The sequence below is a fragment of the Macaca thibetana genome, chromosome 15 (genome assembly GCF_024542745.1).
Source record: "Macaca thibetana thibetana isolate TM-01 chromosome 15, ASM2454274v1, whole genome shotgun sequence".
Taxonomy (NCBI): Eukaryota; Metazoa; Chordata; class Mammalia; order Primates; family Cercopithecidae; genus Macaca; species Macaca thibetana.
The window spans coordinates 63,239,758-63,259,194 of NC_065592.1; the positions used below are offsets into that span (position 1 = coordinate 63,239,758).

General features: G+C 32.9%; 2 protein-coding genes across 6 annotated transcripts in view; both read right to left on the bottom strand.

The window, feature by feature from the left end:
- SH3GL2 (SH3 domain containing GRB2 like 2, endophilin A1) overlaps nucleotides 1–19,437 on the bottom strand; it is a 796,347-nt gene that overhangs the window by 478,302 nt on the left and 298,608 nt on the right. The window lies entirely within an intron of this gene.
- The window catches only part of CNTLN (centlein), a 373,184-nt gene that overhangs the window by 175,080 nt on the left and 178,667 nt on the right, over nucleotides 1–19,437 (bottom strand). For 4 of the 5 annotated variants that reach the window (XM_050761625.1, XM_050761624.1, XM_050761626.1 and 1 more), the window contains exon 9: nucleotides 1,786–1,962. The exons of the other annotated variant lie outside the window; for it this stretch is intronic. In XM_050761625.1, coding sequence (XP_050617582.1) covers nucleotides 1,786–1,962 — 177 coding nt within the window. The remainder of the gene's footprint in view (nucleotides 1–1,785; nucleotides 1,963–19,437) is intronic. 5 annotated transcript variants of the gene reach the window in all.

Here is a 19,437-nt window from a genome sequence, read left to right on the forward strand (position 1 = left end):
TTGGAACACTGGATTATGAAAGACATGCAAAATTAAAGAACAAGTAATTTTGAATACTAATAATGAATTATAAAAAAAAAAAAAATCCTGCATGGAATACCAGAGAAATAACAAGCGGAATTACCACAGTGCTACCGCTAAAGGTTTCTCTGTGACTCGTTAATGAGAATATTCATTTACATTTACATTGTTTCTTTCAGAATAATGATGTCCCATTAGGGAAGACTAAAGGGTTATAGACTCAGAAATGCAAGAAACCTCATTACAAAGGAGGGGATAGAGGCTGGTCTAATTGCTCTATAAGGGTCCAAGGTTACACTTGATAGGACAACCAGAAACAAGAGGGAAAGGATTTTTTTCCCTTTGAAATAGTTTAACACACTGTGAAGTTGAAGGAACAATATGCTTGAGGAATATAAATACAACAGACAGTAGATTTTATACCATAATGACCATATGGTCATTAACTATAATGTGGCTAACTAGAGACAAGAATATGTTTATATTATGTACAGCTTCATATACCAATCTGGAGAAAGAATATGTGAAAGCAACTATTAAGCTGGGCAACACAGTGTTCATCCTTACTGCATGGCCTTACAAAAAGAAAGAAAATTTTGGTCAAAATACCCCTCTCTTTTTCTTGACTTTTATTAAAAGCAGACAAAAGTCAAAGTAAGTACATTTTTAAATTTCAGCAGTCGAACAACCAACCAAATTAGGCCTGGTAATGCTGTATTTCAATGTTATGAATGTTTTCTTTCATTTAAATAAAGCTCAGTGCTTGTGAAACTACTTCAAAATGGCAAGAAATGTATAATGCAGTTGTTTTAATAAATCTTATTTTCTGAAAATTACTAATAATTTTAGAGAGCATGAATAACAGTACCACAGAAACATGGTTCAAATTTTAAATACTTCCTTTATTAAGATAGTTTGTCCCACTCATAAGAAAAAATGTCAAGAAACAAAAACAATAATATCTTAACAACATGGCTTCCTATCATAAAAAATATTATTCCTCTATTGCTGAAGTAACAAGTGTGTGAAAAATATGCTAAAACTCTTACTTTGAGGAAAATGTTATTTCAATTTATCTAGAAATAACATATATAGTACATGATATTTTAGAATTTTTATATTAGTCAACATTCTGTAGAATCTTTTACAGCATAACACAAATATTTAATAAATACTAAAAAAAATTGAGACATTAATAAATGAGAAACATGCTATGTAAAATTTGCTTATTCTTCTCTTACTGCTATCCCTTTAAATCTATAAAAGTATATAACAAGTGCAGAAGTTAGTGTTAAAATTCATTTACTATTTTATTTTCCACACAGACAGTATTTTAAACATCAAATCTGATTAAAAGACATATTAGATATATTTTTATTTTAATTCAAATTAGAAAAGTGAGTAAATACCATTTAAAAATAAATTTTTAATCAGATAGATTAATAGAGAGATGAGGAATACTTACCATAGAGAGACGAGAAATACTTACCAAAGTTTTAATATAAGAATGTTAATTTACTGACAAAATTGATATAGTACTATTAATATGTTTAATTAACTAATTTGGGAATATAATTCAGTCTTTAAAAAGGGAAAACTCCTTATTCCTGAAAGTTATTTTATCAATAGTTTGGTACATGATATTTTTTAAAAGCTTCCTGAAATATAAGCGGAGAACTAAATGCTGCCCTTTGTTTTTTAACTTCATCTCCTGCCTTTCCAGCCTCATCCTGGCAAGTTCACAAAATGACAAAACGTCCCTACCTTATGTTTTCCTTCAGCACTTGTCATGATGCTCTTTTCTGAGAAAACCTTGCTGGGAGATATGTTTTCTGACAGTTTTTCATTTGCTATCTTTAGTTTCTCCTGTAAATACTCAATTTCAGACTTCTGTGAAACCATTAATGTTTCTAAGCTTGATAAGGATGGGCGATAAGGTACCTATTTTAAAAAGTATACTTGTAAATATATACATATGTTTGTATCTTACATTATTTATAAATATAGCAAATAGTTATATGTAACACTATATTATAGAAATTATAAATACTCAGAGAAGGAAATTTCATTTTAATAATAAACTAGCATGAGTTGAACTTTCTCATTCTGTAGAATAGAATTTTTCAGTAAAATAACCAAGAGTCTGTATACAAGCATTTTCATAAATAATGCTGTCATATAGATTTCAAGAGAAAAAATTTAAAACATGGCTACATGACACACACCACTCATCTATAAATGAGTCATTTCAAATTTCTGATTATACACATATGTATTCCCTCACAAAATATTCAATCCACCATCAGGTCATCAAGAATCATACAATACCACAGAATATAAACCTGGGAAAAGGAAATCAACAGCATTATAAGTACAATTAGCTTTTACTGTCTCCTAATTTAATAACAGCTCCTCAAAAAACCCTGACAGTTTTAAGTCAACATAGTTTACATCATTCTCCTTTGAAATTTATTCATGTTTCAGATAAACTGCTAATGGTAAGCTCCACATTTTACAACAGACGTCACAGGAAAACTAATCTTGTAGGAAACCTGTTCATAAAAACCAGAATTCTGCAAAATTTGACTACCATCTCCACTGAATGTATTTGAGGCCATTAAAATCCATGCAAATATGCTATTTCAAATTAACGACTACATTTACAAAAACAGAAACACAGAATCACATGAAAACAGTTTTTGTTGACTTACAGGCAAAACAAATGTCAAATCTTATGATTCTAACATTAGTAATAAGGATCTAGTAACCCTGAAAATATTAGAACTTGAACTGATGAAGGGCCCCATCCTTCCTAAATGATATTCCTAAGTACTACGAGAAAAATATATACGGTTAACTGTTTTGAACCAACAATGGAAAACATCATCCTTTTCCAATTGTGCCTGCCTTTTTCTTTTTTGAGAGGATAGGCAAAATTTTCCTAATTCTAACCTGCAATTTTTATGACAGGGGCCATATTTGATTTATACTATTACACTTTTCTCATATTTAAATCACCTCATTTGTTTCCAACCTTTATTCTACCATATGACTCTCTTCCTCAAAGTATTATTTACATTGTACTGTTACCATATTTACAATATATTACTTACTTCGTTATCTTGCTTTGAACATCAAATTAAACTACTTTAAGCATTTCTCTTCCAGTAAGTCTAAATGATTTTGCCTTATTCTTTTATCCCCATTTTAATCATTGTACAACTTTTATTTTTTATTTTTTCTCCCGTTTTATAATAAAACTTCTGATGTTTAGAAATATTTTCTTTGATTGGGCTGCCAAGCTAAACACTTTCAAAGACTACCTGCTCTTGTCTAGGTTTCCTTTAATAAAATTATAAATGATATATTAACACCCTATCATATACAAAATAAATTTTAATAATTTGTTTAAGATCAAACAAAAACTTAGAATAAAACAAGAAAAACATAATTTTAGTTTATTGGTATATCCAATAAACAAACCTGTGTTCTTCAATAAATGAACTTCCTAAGTCATCAGTGGATTATAATGCTATAGCTAGGAATATTAAAATATTAATATTCAGTCAAGAAGCTACGATGAATAACTCAAATATTCAAGAAGACATTAACAATGTTCCATCAGTGGATACTGTCACTATAATAATAATGGATTCATTTCTAATAATATTTCTACTGATATTATAGTAATGATATTAATATTTTTGATAACAAAGGATATTTAGGCAGCATTCCTTCAAAATTCCTCAATAAACAATCAGAGAACTTCAAAATTAAAATACTATTAAAGTAGTGAATAGAAGCCAGGAAGAAAATGCAGATAAATAAATATGTGTCTGGTGTGTTTTAAAATAAAAGCTTTAACATTTATGCAACAGAGGCATTTTGCATACATATTAACCATGTAAATATGTCCTTTCCCTCCACAAAGTAACTTATTCATGTTCCCGTTTTCTTTAAGTGTGGTTTTCTCTCTCTTGCCTTTTATCACTTTTGTTAGAGACATGTTTACAAGAAGTGTTTTACATTTCTCCTAATAAAACAATTTTTTTTTAAGTATTAAATATGAGCAAAATGAAGTGTCAACACTCAGCCTCACTGCTGAGTAGTAAGGAGGGAATTTAGGGCAGTTGCTGCTCAACTCCAGCTAATTGTTTTCAGGGAAGAATGTGCCCCACTGTTGCTAGATATACTGATTTTTCAAGAAAAGCAAAGAATTAGGATTTCTAAGGAGATTGTGCATATTTTCAAATGCTGGTTGGACCCAGTTTATGGGTTACTTTGAGAACGTGGTAGTGGAAGTATAATCTGCTGTCAATTTTCCAGAGAAATTTTGAAAGACGTATCAAAGCCCATAAAAATGTACCAAACCTTTAATTTACTTCTAATTATGCTGAAAGCTAATATGGAAAGATATCTATGATAAATTGAGAAAAGTAAGGTACAAAAGGGTATATTATACTATATAGAGATAGATTTCACCAAACACGCATAAGGTGACAAAACAACCCTGAAATGTTACAGTGTGATTTCTAAGTAGAGGGACTGTAACGTGAATTATTTTCTTTGTACTTACCTGAATTTCCTTAAAGATTTTACAATGGACATGTAACTAAATGCTTTTTTTTTTTTTTTTTTTTTTTTTTTTTGTGAGATAGAGTTTCACTCATGTTGCCCAGGCTGGAGTGCAATGGTGCAATCTTGGCTCACTGCAACCTCTGCCTCCTGAATTCAAGCAATTCTCCTGCCTCAGCCTCCTGAGTAGCTGGGATTACAGGCATCTGCCATCATGCAGAGAAGGGGTTTCACCATGTAGAGAAGGGGTTTCACCATGTTGGTCAGGCTGGTCTCGAACTCCTGACCTCAGGTGATCCGCCCGCCTTGGCCTCCCAAAGTGCTGGGATTACAGGCATGAGCCACTGCACCCGGCCTAAATGCTTTTCAAAATAGAAATATTTATTTTTTTGCAAATAAAATGACTGAAAGTTCAATGCAAAAATTTCAGTATAGGTAGGGGAAATATAAATAAAAGTCTCTTCACAATCTCATCCCTCAAAGTTCCTACTAGTAAGTTTGTAATATATCTCCCAGACTTTAAAAAAAAAAAAAAAGGAAACAGCTGGGCACGGTGGCTCACGCCTGTAATCCCAACACTCTGGGAGGCTGAGACGAGCGGATCACGAGGTCAGGAGATCGAGACCATCCTGGCTAACACGGTGAAAACCCGTCTCACTGTGGTGGGCGCCTGTAGTCCCAGTTACTAGGGAGGCTGAGGCAGGAGAATGGTGTGAACCCGGGAGGCGGAGCTTGCAGTGAACCGAGATCACGCCACTGCACTCCAGCCTGGGTAACAGAGTGAGACTCCATCTCCAAAAAAAAAAAAAAAAAAAAAAAGTTAACTACTATATTTTTGTCATTTAACATACTTTTTAAAAAATTAATAGACTTTATTTTTTACAACAGTTTTTTTATGTACAGAAAAACTGAGCAGATATTTTGCAGAGTTCTCCCTGACCTCCTACCCCCACCCACACAGTTTCCCCTATTATTAACATATTAAATTAGTATGGTGTATTTGTTACAATTACTGAACAAATATTCATACATTATTAGTAACTGAAGGACATAGTCTATTCACATTTCCTTGGTTTTTTCCTAATGTCCTTTTTCTGTTTCAGGATCCCATCTAGGACACATTACATTTAGTTGCTTTATCTCCTAGAGCTCCTTTGGCTGCTTTCTCAGACTTTTCTTGTCTTTCATGACCTTGACAGTTTTCTGTAGGATGCCCCTCCTTTGGGATTTGTCTGATGTTTTTCTCATGATTAGACTGGGGTTATGAGTTTTGAGAAGGAAGATCATAGAGGTAAAGTGCCATTTTCATCACATCATATCAAGGGTATATGCTATCAACATGATTTATGACTGTTGATATTCAGTTTGATCACCTGGCTGAAGTAGAGTTTTGTCAGATTACTCCACTTGTAAAGCTACTCTTTTGTCCCTAGCCATACTGTACTTTTTAACTTGCGTTTTAAAAACTTAATAATCTCAAACATATACATATATAACTATTATATGTATTATAATAAAATATATGAGTATACATGTATATCTTCACAGATCTCCATATATCCTTACATATCTTTAACCTTTTTAAGAGCTGCTTTACATGCATAGCAAAATCAAGTTACTCAATCCCCTCTCTGTGGAAGTTCATTCTACTACCCTTAAAATCCCAGAATCTTTGAAAAGTTAACTTTCCTTCCTAACAATTATTCACATTTTATAAATAAATTTTTCCTCTAATATTGAAAATATTTTGCTCCCTTTTAGTTTACAGTCTTGGAATACAATGGTATGGTGCTATACCATGATTAATCTGCTGAAAAATGATTACTGGACTGACTACATGGCTAAAGGCTCCCAGGTGGAAATAATCTTTTTAAATTGCCATTGTTAATGCTTAACTTTATTTTTCACAATGATTCACAGAGCTAATTTTAATTGAAAAGTTCTGTAGAAGATATATATTAAATAGAAGAGAAGGCATGGGGGAAGGGCCTTTAGGTGTTATACAAATTACTATTTTTTAAATTATACAACTTAAATATACAGTCATGTTGCATTCAATCCAAGAAATATTGTAAGGCATTATTATTACAATGGGGGTTGACTGAATATTGGCTAATACATAGAAAATTGTTTCACAGCTATAATAATTAGAAAAATTATAAGTTAAATTTTTTGGCAAATTATAATTAAATATATTTTTTCCTACTACACTGCAATGGTGATAATAACTAGCATTTAGCAAAAAAGTATTTACTTCCTACCTCTGGCTAAGCATTTTACGTACATCATCTCGCTTGTTTTAAGAAATTTATGAATTCCAAACCTGTCAACACGTAACAAAGCCTATAGCAAAACAAAAACATTTTAAAAAGCACATGATACCTCAGCAAAAGAAATACTTTTTCTTAAAACAATATCTCACTGAAAATCAAGTGTAGGTCAAGTGTGTGTGTGTCTGTAATAAAATCTGTTACGTGTGTATATAAAATATCTAACATATACGTATATATCAGAAAAACTGACTACTTGAATGACTGTTCTCTGAAAACTAATTCAAATCCTCCTGGAATACAACAGAGTATATAAGTGTCTGTGTATACATACACACACGCACACACACACACACATACATATGCACACACACTTTTCTTCTCATGAAATGCCTGAATCTCTGTATTCAGAGATTAACTTTATTTTTAAAATTGATTTCAGAAATGCAGAAATATGTCTGCATTTCTATTAATTTATTACCAATTAATAAAGTAAACATTGTTAGCTGAATCATCTATATCCTGAAAATAAATGACTTTAATAATAGTCATATTTTCTTGTAAAAAAAGAAAAAGAATATCAATTTAGCATAATTGTAAATCAAAATAGTGTTGTAATAAAAATTCACAAATAAAACTAAGTGTACTACTTTAAACTTACACTTCATTTTTAGAAAGACCACTATATTGAGAAATAAAATGTCTAATATCAACAAATTCATCTAGCACTCTTTTTAAAAATATAAATATTTGCATTTCTTCCATCTACTCACTTTTAACCCAAGTATCTTCAGATAGCATTTGTAATTCACAAAATAAAATTAAATTATTGACTACATTTGAGTAAAAAATAAACTATCACCATCTCTGCTTATAACACTATCACATTATAGCAAAATTCAGTAATAAACAATAGTCAGTCAAATTTAGCTTTCCTTTAGTATCTAAATACTGTTGAACAGCAAAATTAAATGGAAAAAAATGAATTCCAAAACTTTAACTTCTTCCACATACTACATAAAACTTAACACTGAGTGGGTTACAAATCAATTATACTTATATCCAGTAGATGAAAATTATTGGTTTATACATACATCCAGTAAATGACAGTAGCATCTTTGGTACAAAATTGAGCAACCACAAGGTAAGTATGTATTGTATGACATGTAAATATCATTGTACTGACCAAAAATTAGTAATATTTACATGTCACAGGAGAGTGTTTAGAATGTTAACTCCACAATATACAAATTACCTATAGATTTCAATCCTAAGAGTAAACTAATCCTGGCTATACTTAAAAGCTAGAATAAAAAGACTGATTTTCCTATAGATTTCTTTTTATCTTAAATAGCAAAATAAAACACATTTAGATTTTTCCAATATATGTTATAAGCCTCACATTCTGCCAGAATTTGCAAATCTGGATATTTAAAATGTTTCTGTTAGTGGTATCCTAAAACGAATTTCTAAAATTCATGGAATTAAATTTTTTTATGGTGTATCTCTAAATATGTGACTTTGGGGTATAATCCATTACTTATTATAATACATACTCTAAGTTTTATAAACACTTAACACTTATGTCACCAGTAAAACAACCAAAATTTGTGCATTAATGGTATAAGCAAGGGACTATGCTTGTTATACATTATCATCTCTATACATTAAAACCTCAATCATACTCAAACAAATTCACTAAAGTGTGGTTTTCAATCTGCTAACTATGCATTCCATAATAGCCTGTAATTATTAAAAACTGACAAGAAAGCTACGCCACCTGTGTTTATGTGAAGCCAGGTAATGAAAAAAACAACAACGCTGTCATCACCTCTCAATTCCTGATTGCATTATCAAAACTGTAGCCGAGTTTGGCATCTGGGTGTGACCTTGTTAACTGCTAGGGTAATTAAATTTATTCTACTGGGAAAAAGGATGATAAATTATTAGCAAGAAGATTTTGTTCACATTTTATTAAATTGGCCTGTCAAAGGGTTGGCCAAATTATCAAGGGCCTCATTTATTGGAGGCCAGCCATATTGCCACATCTGTTACAATTATTTATAATTTCAGCAGTTGAAAACCAACTGAGTTAGGCATCCACCATGTAAAGTAATTTACAAATTATCTGATGAGGGAGTGTTTTAGCTTCTCCCTCATTTCTAGCCAGCAGAAAGCCGCACTGTAATTACAGAACACGATTAGGTTCTTTAGGGAACTTATCTTGCACTCATAGCCATAGTAAGATGCAGCAAGAACATATGGAGGAGCTTGTGCTTCTACTCCCTGAAGCTCGTGACCCGCCTGCCGCTGAGCCCTTGAGTTGAATTTGAATGAGAGTGCCATGGCTAATGTTCTACACATGCACCATTTATGCCACAAAACAAATCGGATCACTGTTAATTATGAAGCAGCTATAATCAGGCCTTCACATCTGTGTAATGTGAAGCGCAGTAGGCTGTATTCCAATAATGTATGACTACCTTTGGGTTGCAAATTGCGAGCCATATTGCCTCAGTAGTAGTTACTGAATTCAAAGTAACTCCTTTGACAAAAGCCCATCACATGGATATTTTTATCCAGCTTTATATGAAAAAAAAAGCAAATCCACAAGCCTTTCTTTATCAGCTATTGACCAGAACAGTTAAAGCATATGGCACAAGTTCATTAATGAACAACACAGAGCACTCTAATTTAATGAAACCACTTGAGCCATAAAAATCAGATTTAGTTAATTCCCTCTTACCCATTTTTTCATATTTAGCCTAAACCTAGGATTCTATTTAATATTACAAGTTATCAAGACATAAAATATATTTTTTACAAATTCATAAAGAATATAAAAAAGCTTGTGCATTATTTTAAAAGGCAATCATAGGTTTTATATTTTACAAATTAATTTTTATCACAAATCTCATGTATGAAAGCATAAACTATTTGTTTTTTAAGAAAGTAAAGCCTAGCAGCTGTATTCTAACAAAAAATACTCTTTACTCCATGAGAAATTTTTCTGTGGAAAGGCAGCTAAACAAGCTGCACCCAGATGGCAAACCAGCTACAGTTTAATTAATCCACTAAAAGCCATTCAGATTTCAGTAAGGGTAATGTAATTTTGAATAATAGTACGAAAAAAAATCACTAAACATTCTTAAGTTTTATTATAGCGGCAAGAGAAGTGCCACTATAGAGTAGTTAAAGTTGAGTTGCGGTTTCCATTAGATATGCTAAATTTCTAGATTTTAATATCTTGGGCTGTTTCATTCTGCTTGGAACTTAAAGTAAGCTTGAAATATCAGAATATCTATTGGCAGCCTTTTTTCATAGCAGAAATGGTTTATTTTTCATGCAGGATAGTGGAGTTGAATGATAAGTTCAAATTTTGTGAATACACAAAGGCCTTTAGAAAAAAAGTTTATAGTTAAGACTCACAAAAGATAAAGACTTCAAATTTTTCTTTTAAATAAAAATGTCTTTCACTTATTAAAGCTAAAAATCATATCATAACATTATACTATACTGTTAAGTTGTTCTCTCCTGAAAATTGATTAAACATTAAACTATTCAAAAATCATTTCCCATATATTTGTGTGGCCATATCTACACATACAACTCAATTAAAAATATAAATTACTGAACATAATTAAATCAAGCAACAAATTACAAGGCAGTTTTCATTTAAAATAATGCTGTAGAATAAATCAAGTCAACTTTTCAAATTAAGTTTACACATATAAACTTGAAACTAGTTAAGTATGAAAATAAGATGATAAGCATAATATAAAAGTACTCTCTTTGTGGTACCTTGACCTAATATATTGAAACTTATTTTGATCCTGTACAGTAAGATACCTAGAGAAAGTATAAGATTGATATTCTTCCATGCTGAAAATGAGAAAAAAATGTAATAGAAACAATAATAAAGTAAAAATCATAAAAACCAAACAAAAGCAAACCAATTATTAACTCTGCCATAATATTTTCCAACTAAAGTATGGCAAAGGTTAACAGCATTCTGAGCCCACGTAAAGGTACTACAATCTGATCTTCTCCCTACCACCTGAAAAACCAAAATACTATACTTTAGTTAGTGCCAAATAGTCACTATCAATATCAGATGCTCTGGCAAGAAAACAAAGCTAACTACTACTGACATTTTTTCTCCACATCACAATTAGATATCCCCTTCCAAATGTTAATTCTTTACTGTTCTTACTTCCTACTTCCTACAATTGTTATATCAAAGAATTTTCACGTGTTCATTCAAAAAGCATTTATTGAACTTAAGACTGCCAATCACAGGAGAAGGCAGTGAGGAGAAAAGGGTAACACATCAAGTCTCCTTGCCCTCAAGGAGCTCAGAGTCCAGAGATGGAGATACACAATGAAAACAATTAAGTTTAATATCTGCTAATGCAGAAAGAGGTACATGGAGCTCAAACTTAAGAAAAAGTCTTCAAAAACGGTCTCAATTATTTTGGAACTGAACCTATAATGTTTAGAAAGTATTAACAAGGTGAGCAAATAATACACTCTGATGAACATTATATAGCGCTCATTCCCTAACATATATTTAAAGGGTCACGTGTATCTGTAAGCAAACAAGATAAAAAGACAACCTGACAGAACATTTACAAAAGAAAACTGCATGAAAAGTGAAAGTGAAAAACCTCACTAGTTTCCAAAGAGATAAGAAATAAAGGAATATAGTTGCATTGACAACCAAAAGGCTCTTTTTAAATTATAATAAATACTTGCAGGAATATAAAATGTGGGCAATCTCATACACTGTGAGAAGATAACTTGGTATAATCTTGCTGGAATGCAGTTTGGCAGGGAATATATATTCAAAAGTCTTAGGTTCATAATCTTTGACAAAGTAATTCTACTTTTAATAATTTATCCTGAGGAAACCATTAGGGATGAGAATAAATATATATAAATGAGGCCAGATGCGGTGGCTTGCACCTATAATCCCAGCACTTTGGGAGGCTGAGGCGGGTGGATCACCTGAGATTAGGAGTTTGAGATCAGCCTGGCCAACGTGGTGAAACCCCGTGTCTACTAAAAGTACAGAAACTAGCCAGCCATGGAGGCACGTGCCTGTAATCCCAGCTACTTGGGAGGCTGAGGCAGGAGAATTGCTTGAACACAGGAGGCAGAGGTTGCAATGCATCAAGATCACGTCATTGCACTGTAGCCTGGGCTACAAGAGTGAAACTCCATCTCAAAAAAACAAACAAAAAGAGGCATTGGAATAAAATAAATAGGAAAAAAAAATTGAAATATGTAAAATGTCTGAGAGTAGGGAAATGTTTAGGTAAAAAAATGGTACATTCCTATGTTAGAATATGAGGCAGTCAAAAAAATGTTTCAAATGTTAACTTATATTGCAATGAAATGGTAATTGCACAAGCAGGATACAAATTTATAAACCATATGATTCCAATTATATAGAATTTATATTCTCCATTTACTTCGTATACCCTTTTCACAAACACACAAAGCCACATGCAGGGTTTAAGAGTGAAAGCACACTCTGGGTCTAAGATGTTGCCTCTTCTTAGATTACCCAGCATCATATGGCGCTGAAGGAGAGGCACTGAGGCTAAGACCTACTTTCCCTAGATGTCTTCACCTCAATCTAGAGACATCAAGAAGTAACCCTATGTATAGCACTCTTTATTTCCAAATACCCTGGCATGACTATCTGCCTTGAATTCACTGGAACTAGGCCCATTTTTTCTTTTCTCCCTATTTATGTGAGATACCAAAAGATCCCTGATTTCCAGGTTAATTCTTATAAAATTACCATACTCTCATGCTAGTTATGAGTGATATTAAAAAAGAAAAGAAAGTCAAGAAATAAACAAGAAGCTTGTAGACTTAAAGTCAAACTGAACAAAATAGATTTGGAAAAAAAAAATATACAGTACAATGTCTACTGCCACTCCTCTATTCTCTATTTTACCTTTTACAATTATATATGGTTTGAACTTTTCATTCTCTCCTCCATGGCTACTACTTCTTTCATAGTTTCCATCATGCTGTGTCTCTGCACTACATTCTAAGGAATTTTATCAGCTTTATAGTCCAATTTTCTAATTTTTTCTTTGGCTCAATAACTCATTGTGTAAGGCTATTTTTATTACCAAAACTAGATAGAGACAGTACAAGTAAGCCAAACAAAAGACCAATCTTATTGCTTAATGGAGACAGAGATTAAAAACAAGCAAACAAAATAACAGTGAAATGAATTAAATGGAATTGTAAAAGGATGGAAAAGCCCAGGTATGAAAAGATAAAACATTTTTTAAAATGTATGACCCATTCACGATATTAGTCTATTGAGCTCATTAACATGATAAAAAGGTATCTATGAGAAACTATGGTTAACTTAATTCCCAATGATGAAATATTAGAATTCCCTTTAAAATTAGGAACAAGACAAGGACACTCACTCTAACCACTTCTCCTTAACTTTCGTCCGGTAAAATGTAAAATGCTTGGTAGAATATACTAGAATTTTTAAGGAAGAAACAAAACTGCCAATGTTTATAGATGATATGACTGTCTACCCAAAAACACCCAGATGAATCCAAAAATACAGAATTAATAGAAGATTAACAGGGTGACTAGATATAAGATAAATATTTAAAAATCAATTGCATTTCCACACATAAAAAACAGAAAATGTAAAAACATGCAGATAGCTAAAATACCAACAAAACACAAGTTGCTCAGAAATAAATCTAATTAAAAATATGGAAGACCCTATGGATAAAACTGCAAAGGTTTATTTAAATACATTAAAGAAGACATAAATTAATGGAGACAGATTATTTTCACCTATAGAAACATTTAAAATGGTAATGATGTCAGTTCTGTTTAAATTAATCCCCAAAGGGTTTTTGAAGAAAGTTTATATCTGGTTACAACATTATATTGAAATAATCAACAATGTCCAAAATACTGGAAAAAGAATAAGGTGATAAGATTTATCCTATCAGTTATCAGGACTCATTATGAAGCTATAATAATAAACACAGTGTTTCTGTTTCAAAGATTTAAAAATTACCCAGTGCAAATAAACAGCGAGCCCAGAAATTAACCCATATAAATATGGACCCATATATACATACCATAATAAATTTCACAGGTGGCACTGTACATCAATGAAAAAAGTGATTATTAACACAACAGATATGCTGAGAAAAACAGATATCCAGATTTTTAACAAATTAAATTGATTCCCTTCTTTATAGCAAACACATAAATAAATCCCACATAGATTAAGGACTTACATGTGGAAGTCAAAACTATAACACTTTGGATGAAAATACAGAAAAATATCTTTATGATGTTAGAATGAGGTGGGACTTCTTAAATAAGATACAATACACACCAACTGTAAGACAGAATATTGAAATGTTTAATTATATTAAAATTAAAAACTTCATTTTTCAAGATACCACAGAACAAGTGAAAAGGAAAAGCCACAAATAAGAAGATATTTGTAACGCTTTTAACTAACTGACAGTTGAGACTGTTGGCTAATGTCTAAACTCGTTTCCTCTTTTGGGAAATGAGTACATATTTCCCCATCTTCTTTGCAATTACGTAACAAGTGGACAGAGAACTGAGTTCCGACCAATGATATGCTGGCAAAAGTGATATGTACCATTTCTAAGCCAGATTCATAAAACTTCCTAAATGTGATTTTGTATGCTCTTTCTCTCTTCTGGCTGGCTGGAGTAGAGATGACCCATAACTTTGGAAGCCATGTTTAAAAACAGTAGATCCAACAGATAAAAGGAGCATGGGTCTGTAAATCACTGCTTGGAGTTGGGAGCCCAAGTAATACCCATACTGGACTGCCATCTAAATAGAAAAAAATCGTTTTAAGCCAGAGATATGAGGTCAATGTTTTCCAGAAGGTGACATTATGTTAAATAACATAATCAACCAAAGATTAGTATCCAAAATAAACACCTTCCACAAAAAGAAAAACATCCCAACAGAAAAATGGACATGAGACATAAATATTTCACATATAAACATAAGAAACCCAAACTCATTAGAAATCAAACAAATACAAAATGAAACTAGAATGAGATATTTTATCTCTTTAAAAATAAAGCTAAGAAATCTATAATTTGGCAAATGATTTGGCATTTTCTTATAAACCTGAACATTTGCATATCTGTCAGACAATTTTCATCCTTAGCAGTAAGTCCTAGAGAAAGTCTTGCACAAGTGTGTCAGAAGACATGTACTACAAAGAACACAGCAGCAGTATGTAAAAATTCTTACAGTTGAAAAAACAAAAAACACAAAAAAGTTCACTGACAAAGAGTAGATTAATTGTTTAGTCTATTTGGGCTCCTATAACAAAATACCATAAACTGGGTATCTTTTAAACAACAGAAATGTATTCCTCACAGTTCCAGAGACTAGAAAGTCTAAGACCAAAGCACTGGTAGACCTGGGGTCCAGGGAGGGCTACCTTTTGGTTCACAGACAGAATTGGCTTGCCATATCCTCACATGGTGTAAGGGGTGAAGGGTCTCTCTCAGGCCTCTTATTTTATAAAGGTGCTAATCCCATTCATGAGAGCAGAGCCTCCCAATATCCCACTTCCAAACACCTTCACATTACAGATTAGACTTCAGGTATGAGTTGGTGTGGGAACACAACCAGGCTATTCCATAAATAAACTGTAGTTTATTCACACAATAGACTATTGCAGAAGGGGGAAAGAATTACAGGAACACTCAACAATAATAAATTCCCCTACAAAATTCCCCTACCCATATATCCATGCAATAATAAATGTCAGAGGTGGCACTGTACATCACTGAAAAAAAGTGACTATTAACACAACAGATATGCTGAGAAAAATAGACATCCAGATTTTTAAAAATTTAAATTGAATTCCCTTCTTTGTAACAAACACATAAATAAATCCCACATAGATTAAGGACTTATACGTGGAAGTCAAAACTTGCACGTATACATATCGCAGAGTTGATATGTGTAGATGATTTTTAAGGTTTAAATAAAAGCAATACTAAACAATATATTATTTAAGAAAATATAGTTTTAAAAGGCAGGAATTCATAAACAAAAAACCCAACATGGTAGTTATCTTCATGGAAAAAAAAAGAAGGATGGGATCAGGAAAGATTACATAGATATAATCAAGATATAGATATAATATAGTACATAGATATAATTAGTACATAGATATAATCAAGTACATAGATATAATTTGTGACAGTTGCTGGTGAGTATACAGACATTACATTTATTCTTCTACAGGTTGCAAATATTTTGTAAAAAAAAATTATAAAAAAAGTAAGAACATAAGGGAAAACGGCTAAAGAAAATTCTCTTCAACCGAGGAAAGCAAGGAATAGAGTAACTATGAAAAGAAATAAGAATCAACAAGACTAGTTAAAATTTGCAACTCAGATCTTGTGATCTTGCCATTAGCCACATGGCATGTATCTCATTCACAGATAAATATAGTAAATTTAATGGTTGGCTTTCTCTCTTGTCCTCTACTGCAAGATATTCCTCCAAGGCAAAAAGCATTATTTCTGCATGAAAAAGATAAACAATCGCTTTGAGATAAGAATAGGCAGTCATTCAGAATTCAGCTAGTTAACAGCAGGGTGCTTAGAAATCAAGGGTCACAGGTTTCAATCCCCCATGAACCAATTAGCTTTGCCCTTTTCTATGGCAAAGACTGTCAGTTCACCAATAATTTGGATTACAAGTTGAGATAGGAGAAAGGAAAGATAAATCCCCACCAATATAAGAAAAAAATCTCAAATTTACTAACAAGTGTCTTCCCTGTATAATAAATTAAGAGCTAACATTTATTACTCTAAATGCCCACCATTCACTGTCATGTGTAATCTTAATGAAACTCTAACGAGGTAAGTACTATTATAATACCCATTTTATAAATGTTGAAACTGAGTTGACTTAGAGAAGTAACTTGCCCAAGGTCACACAATTAACTGATCAAGTCTATGATCCAAATCCATGCATTCAGACTCTAGAATTTATGTTCTTATCCATTACTCTGTAAATAACACCCCCAAAATCCTGCACAAAAAAGTCCCACTAGAAGTATTTAAAAATTTAGAGATAGAAAAAAATGAAATAAAACCTTCCTACCATTTCCTCTCAACTGTATATTTCACTTTCCACTTAGTCTCCTATTAATCATTAAAGTATGATCACTAGATCAGCTCCAACATCCTGACCTGGAACATGACAGAAATGCAGAATTTCAGGCCCCAGCCCAGATGTACTGCATTAGAATAGTAACTACTCCCACCCTAGGATGCTTAGATGTAGACTACAAGAAGAATTTACCCAGACTATCCTCACTCTCTAGGATACACCACCAACTTTCTCACCTCTGGGCCTATGGTAGTGCGCTTCTGACAAGAAACTAGAAAGCCCTTAACAAACTGATATACATTGCTTTCTCTGTGAAAGCTTTGGTAATCTCTTCCTCTCCGTAAACATGGCTCCTTGAAAAGCTTCTCTCCACAGTTTCCTATTTGGTTCATACTTCAATTACAAACACATTTTGTAACTATTTTCTACCTGCATTCCTATCCATAAGATTCATAGAAACATAAATGGTCTTGTTCAGTTTTGTATCCCATGTAAAAATACAATGGGATTTTAATAAATATTGCCTATATAACTGAAAAAATCAATGCTAGCTGGCTGGCTGGCTGGCTGGCTGGATGGATGGATGGATGGATGGATGGACGGATGGAATAAAGGATGGATGAAGAGGTGAGTCTAGTTGGACTGAATCCTAAAAATAGAGTATTGACATGGTAAAGTATATGTTACTAACTGGTAGAACCATTGAGTCACACATTTCTCTTCATTACTACTTCCCTAATTCTGGGCTTCCACATTTCTCCTCTATCTAACTTCAGTGCCCTCCTACTGCTAGGAGAGCTGTGAGAATAATCTTTCTTGCCTCAAAAAATAGCAAATCCATTTGTCCAGGTGGTTAGATTTGAAAAGCATGAATTCATTTTTAGTTCCTCCTTTCTTCTCATATTTCACATGTAAGTCAATATCAAAGTTTATGCATCCTACCTTTGAATTATTTACAGGCTCTAACTACTTTTTATAACATAGTCTAAGTACCCACTGAGTTCTGCCTGGACTATTACAATTGCCTCTTAAATTTGTCTCCCTCCTCTCTTCCTTGCCTTTCTATATTCTGTTTTCAGCAATGCATCCAGAGTGATCTTTTAAAAATACTCAGTTAGGGCCCAGTGCGGTGGCTCACGCCTGTAATCCCAGCACTTTGGGAGGCCTAGGCGGGCGGATCACGAGGTCAGGAGATCGAGACCATCCTGGCTAACATGGTGAAACCCCGTCTCTACTAAAAATACAAAAAAAATTAGCCGGGTGTTGTGGCGGGTGCCTGTAGTCCCAGCTACTCGGGAGGCTGAGGCAGGAGAATGGCATGAACCTGGGAGGCGGAGCTTGCAATAAGCTGAGATCATGCCACTGGACTCCAGCCTGGGGGACAGAGCAAGACTCCTTCTCAAAAAAAAAAAAATTCAGTTAGAGCCCACCACTCTTCTGAATAAGATACCCCAATAGGTTCCATGTTGCTCTTCTACAAAGAAACACACCAATGACTTTCCATTTCACTCAGAGTAAAATCTATATACTTAAAGTAACTTAACAAGGCCCAAGGAGACCTGCCCCACATTTATCTCTCTGAGGTCACCTTTCACTCCTCTCCCCATAGTTCTTAATCCAGCCACACTTGCCACCTTGTTAGGCAAGCTCTTGTCTCATGAGCTTTACATTTGTTCTCTCTGCTTAGAATGCTCTTCATCAGATATCTAAATGACTCACTTCCTCTGTATTTCTTTTCAAATCTCACCTATTCAGAATGATTTCTTCTGCCACCATACACAAAAAAGCCCTATCACTCTCCATCATGCTCCATCTCATGCTGTATTATTCTTCTCCATAGCACTTATTACCGTGTCTCATGTGCTTATCAGATTGTGACCCTCTCATCTGAATGTATGCTCCATGAGCACAAAGGCCTTGTTTTGTTCCCTAACAGCTCTTCATCACCAAGAATAGCATCTAACACATAGTAGAATATCAATAAATATTTGTGGAATATATATTTAGATATATTAATTAATGGAGAGTTGTAGTTAACAGTATGATTCCTGCATTTTACTATAAATTTTATAGAAAAATATACTTTCAAATTTTCTATTTATCTATCTACCTATCTATATCTATCTTCTATATAACATGACAGCCATCATTTAAACAGTCCATAACATGTACTTATTTTAAGGTCACCTCATTAGCTACATAAACATTCTCATTCAGAGAAACATGCTCAACAGTATCTATCCATTATTCATTCATGTGATTTTCAAACGCCACATATGTATGACATATACAAAGGAACAATAATAAAATTACATCAGATTTCTCACCAAAAAATTATGCAAGCCCAGTGATAATGACATGATATCTTCTCAACATT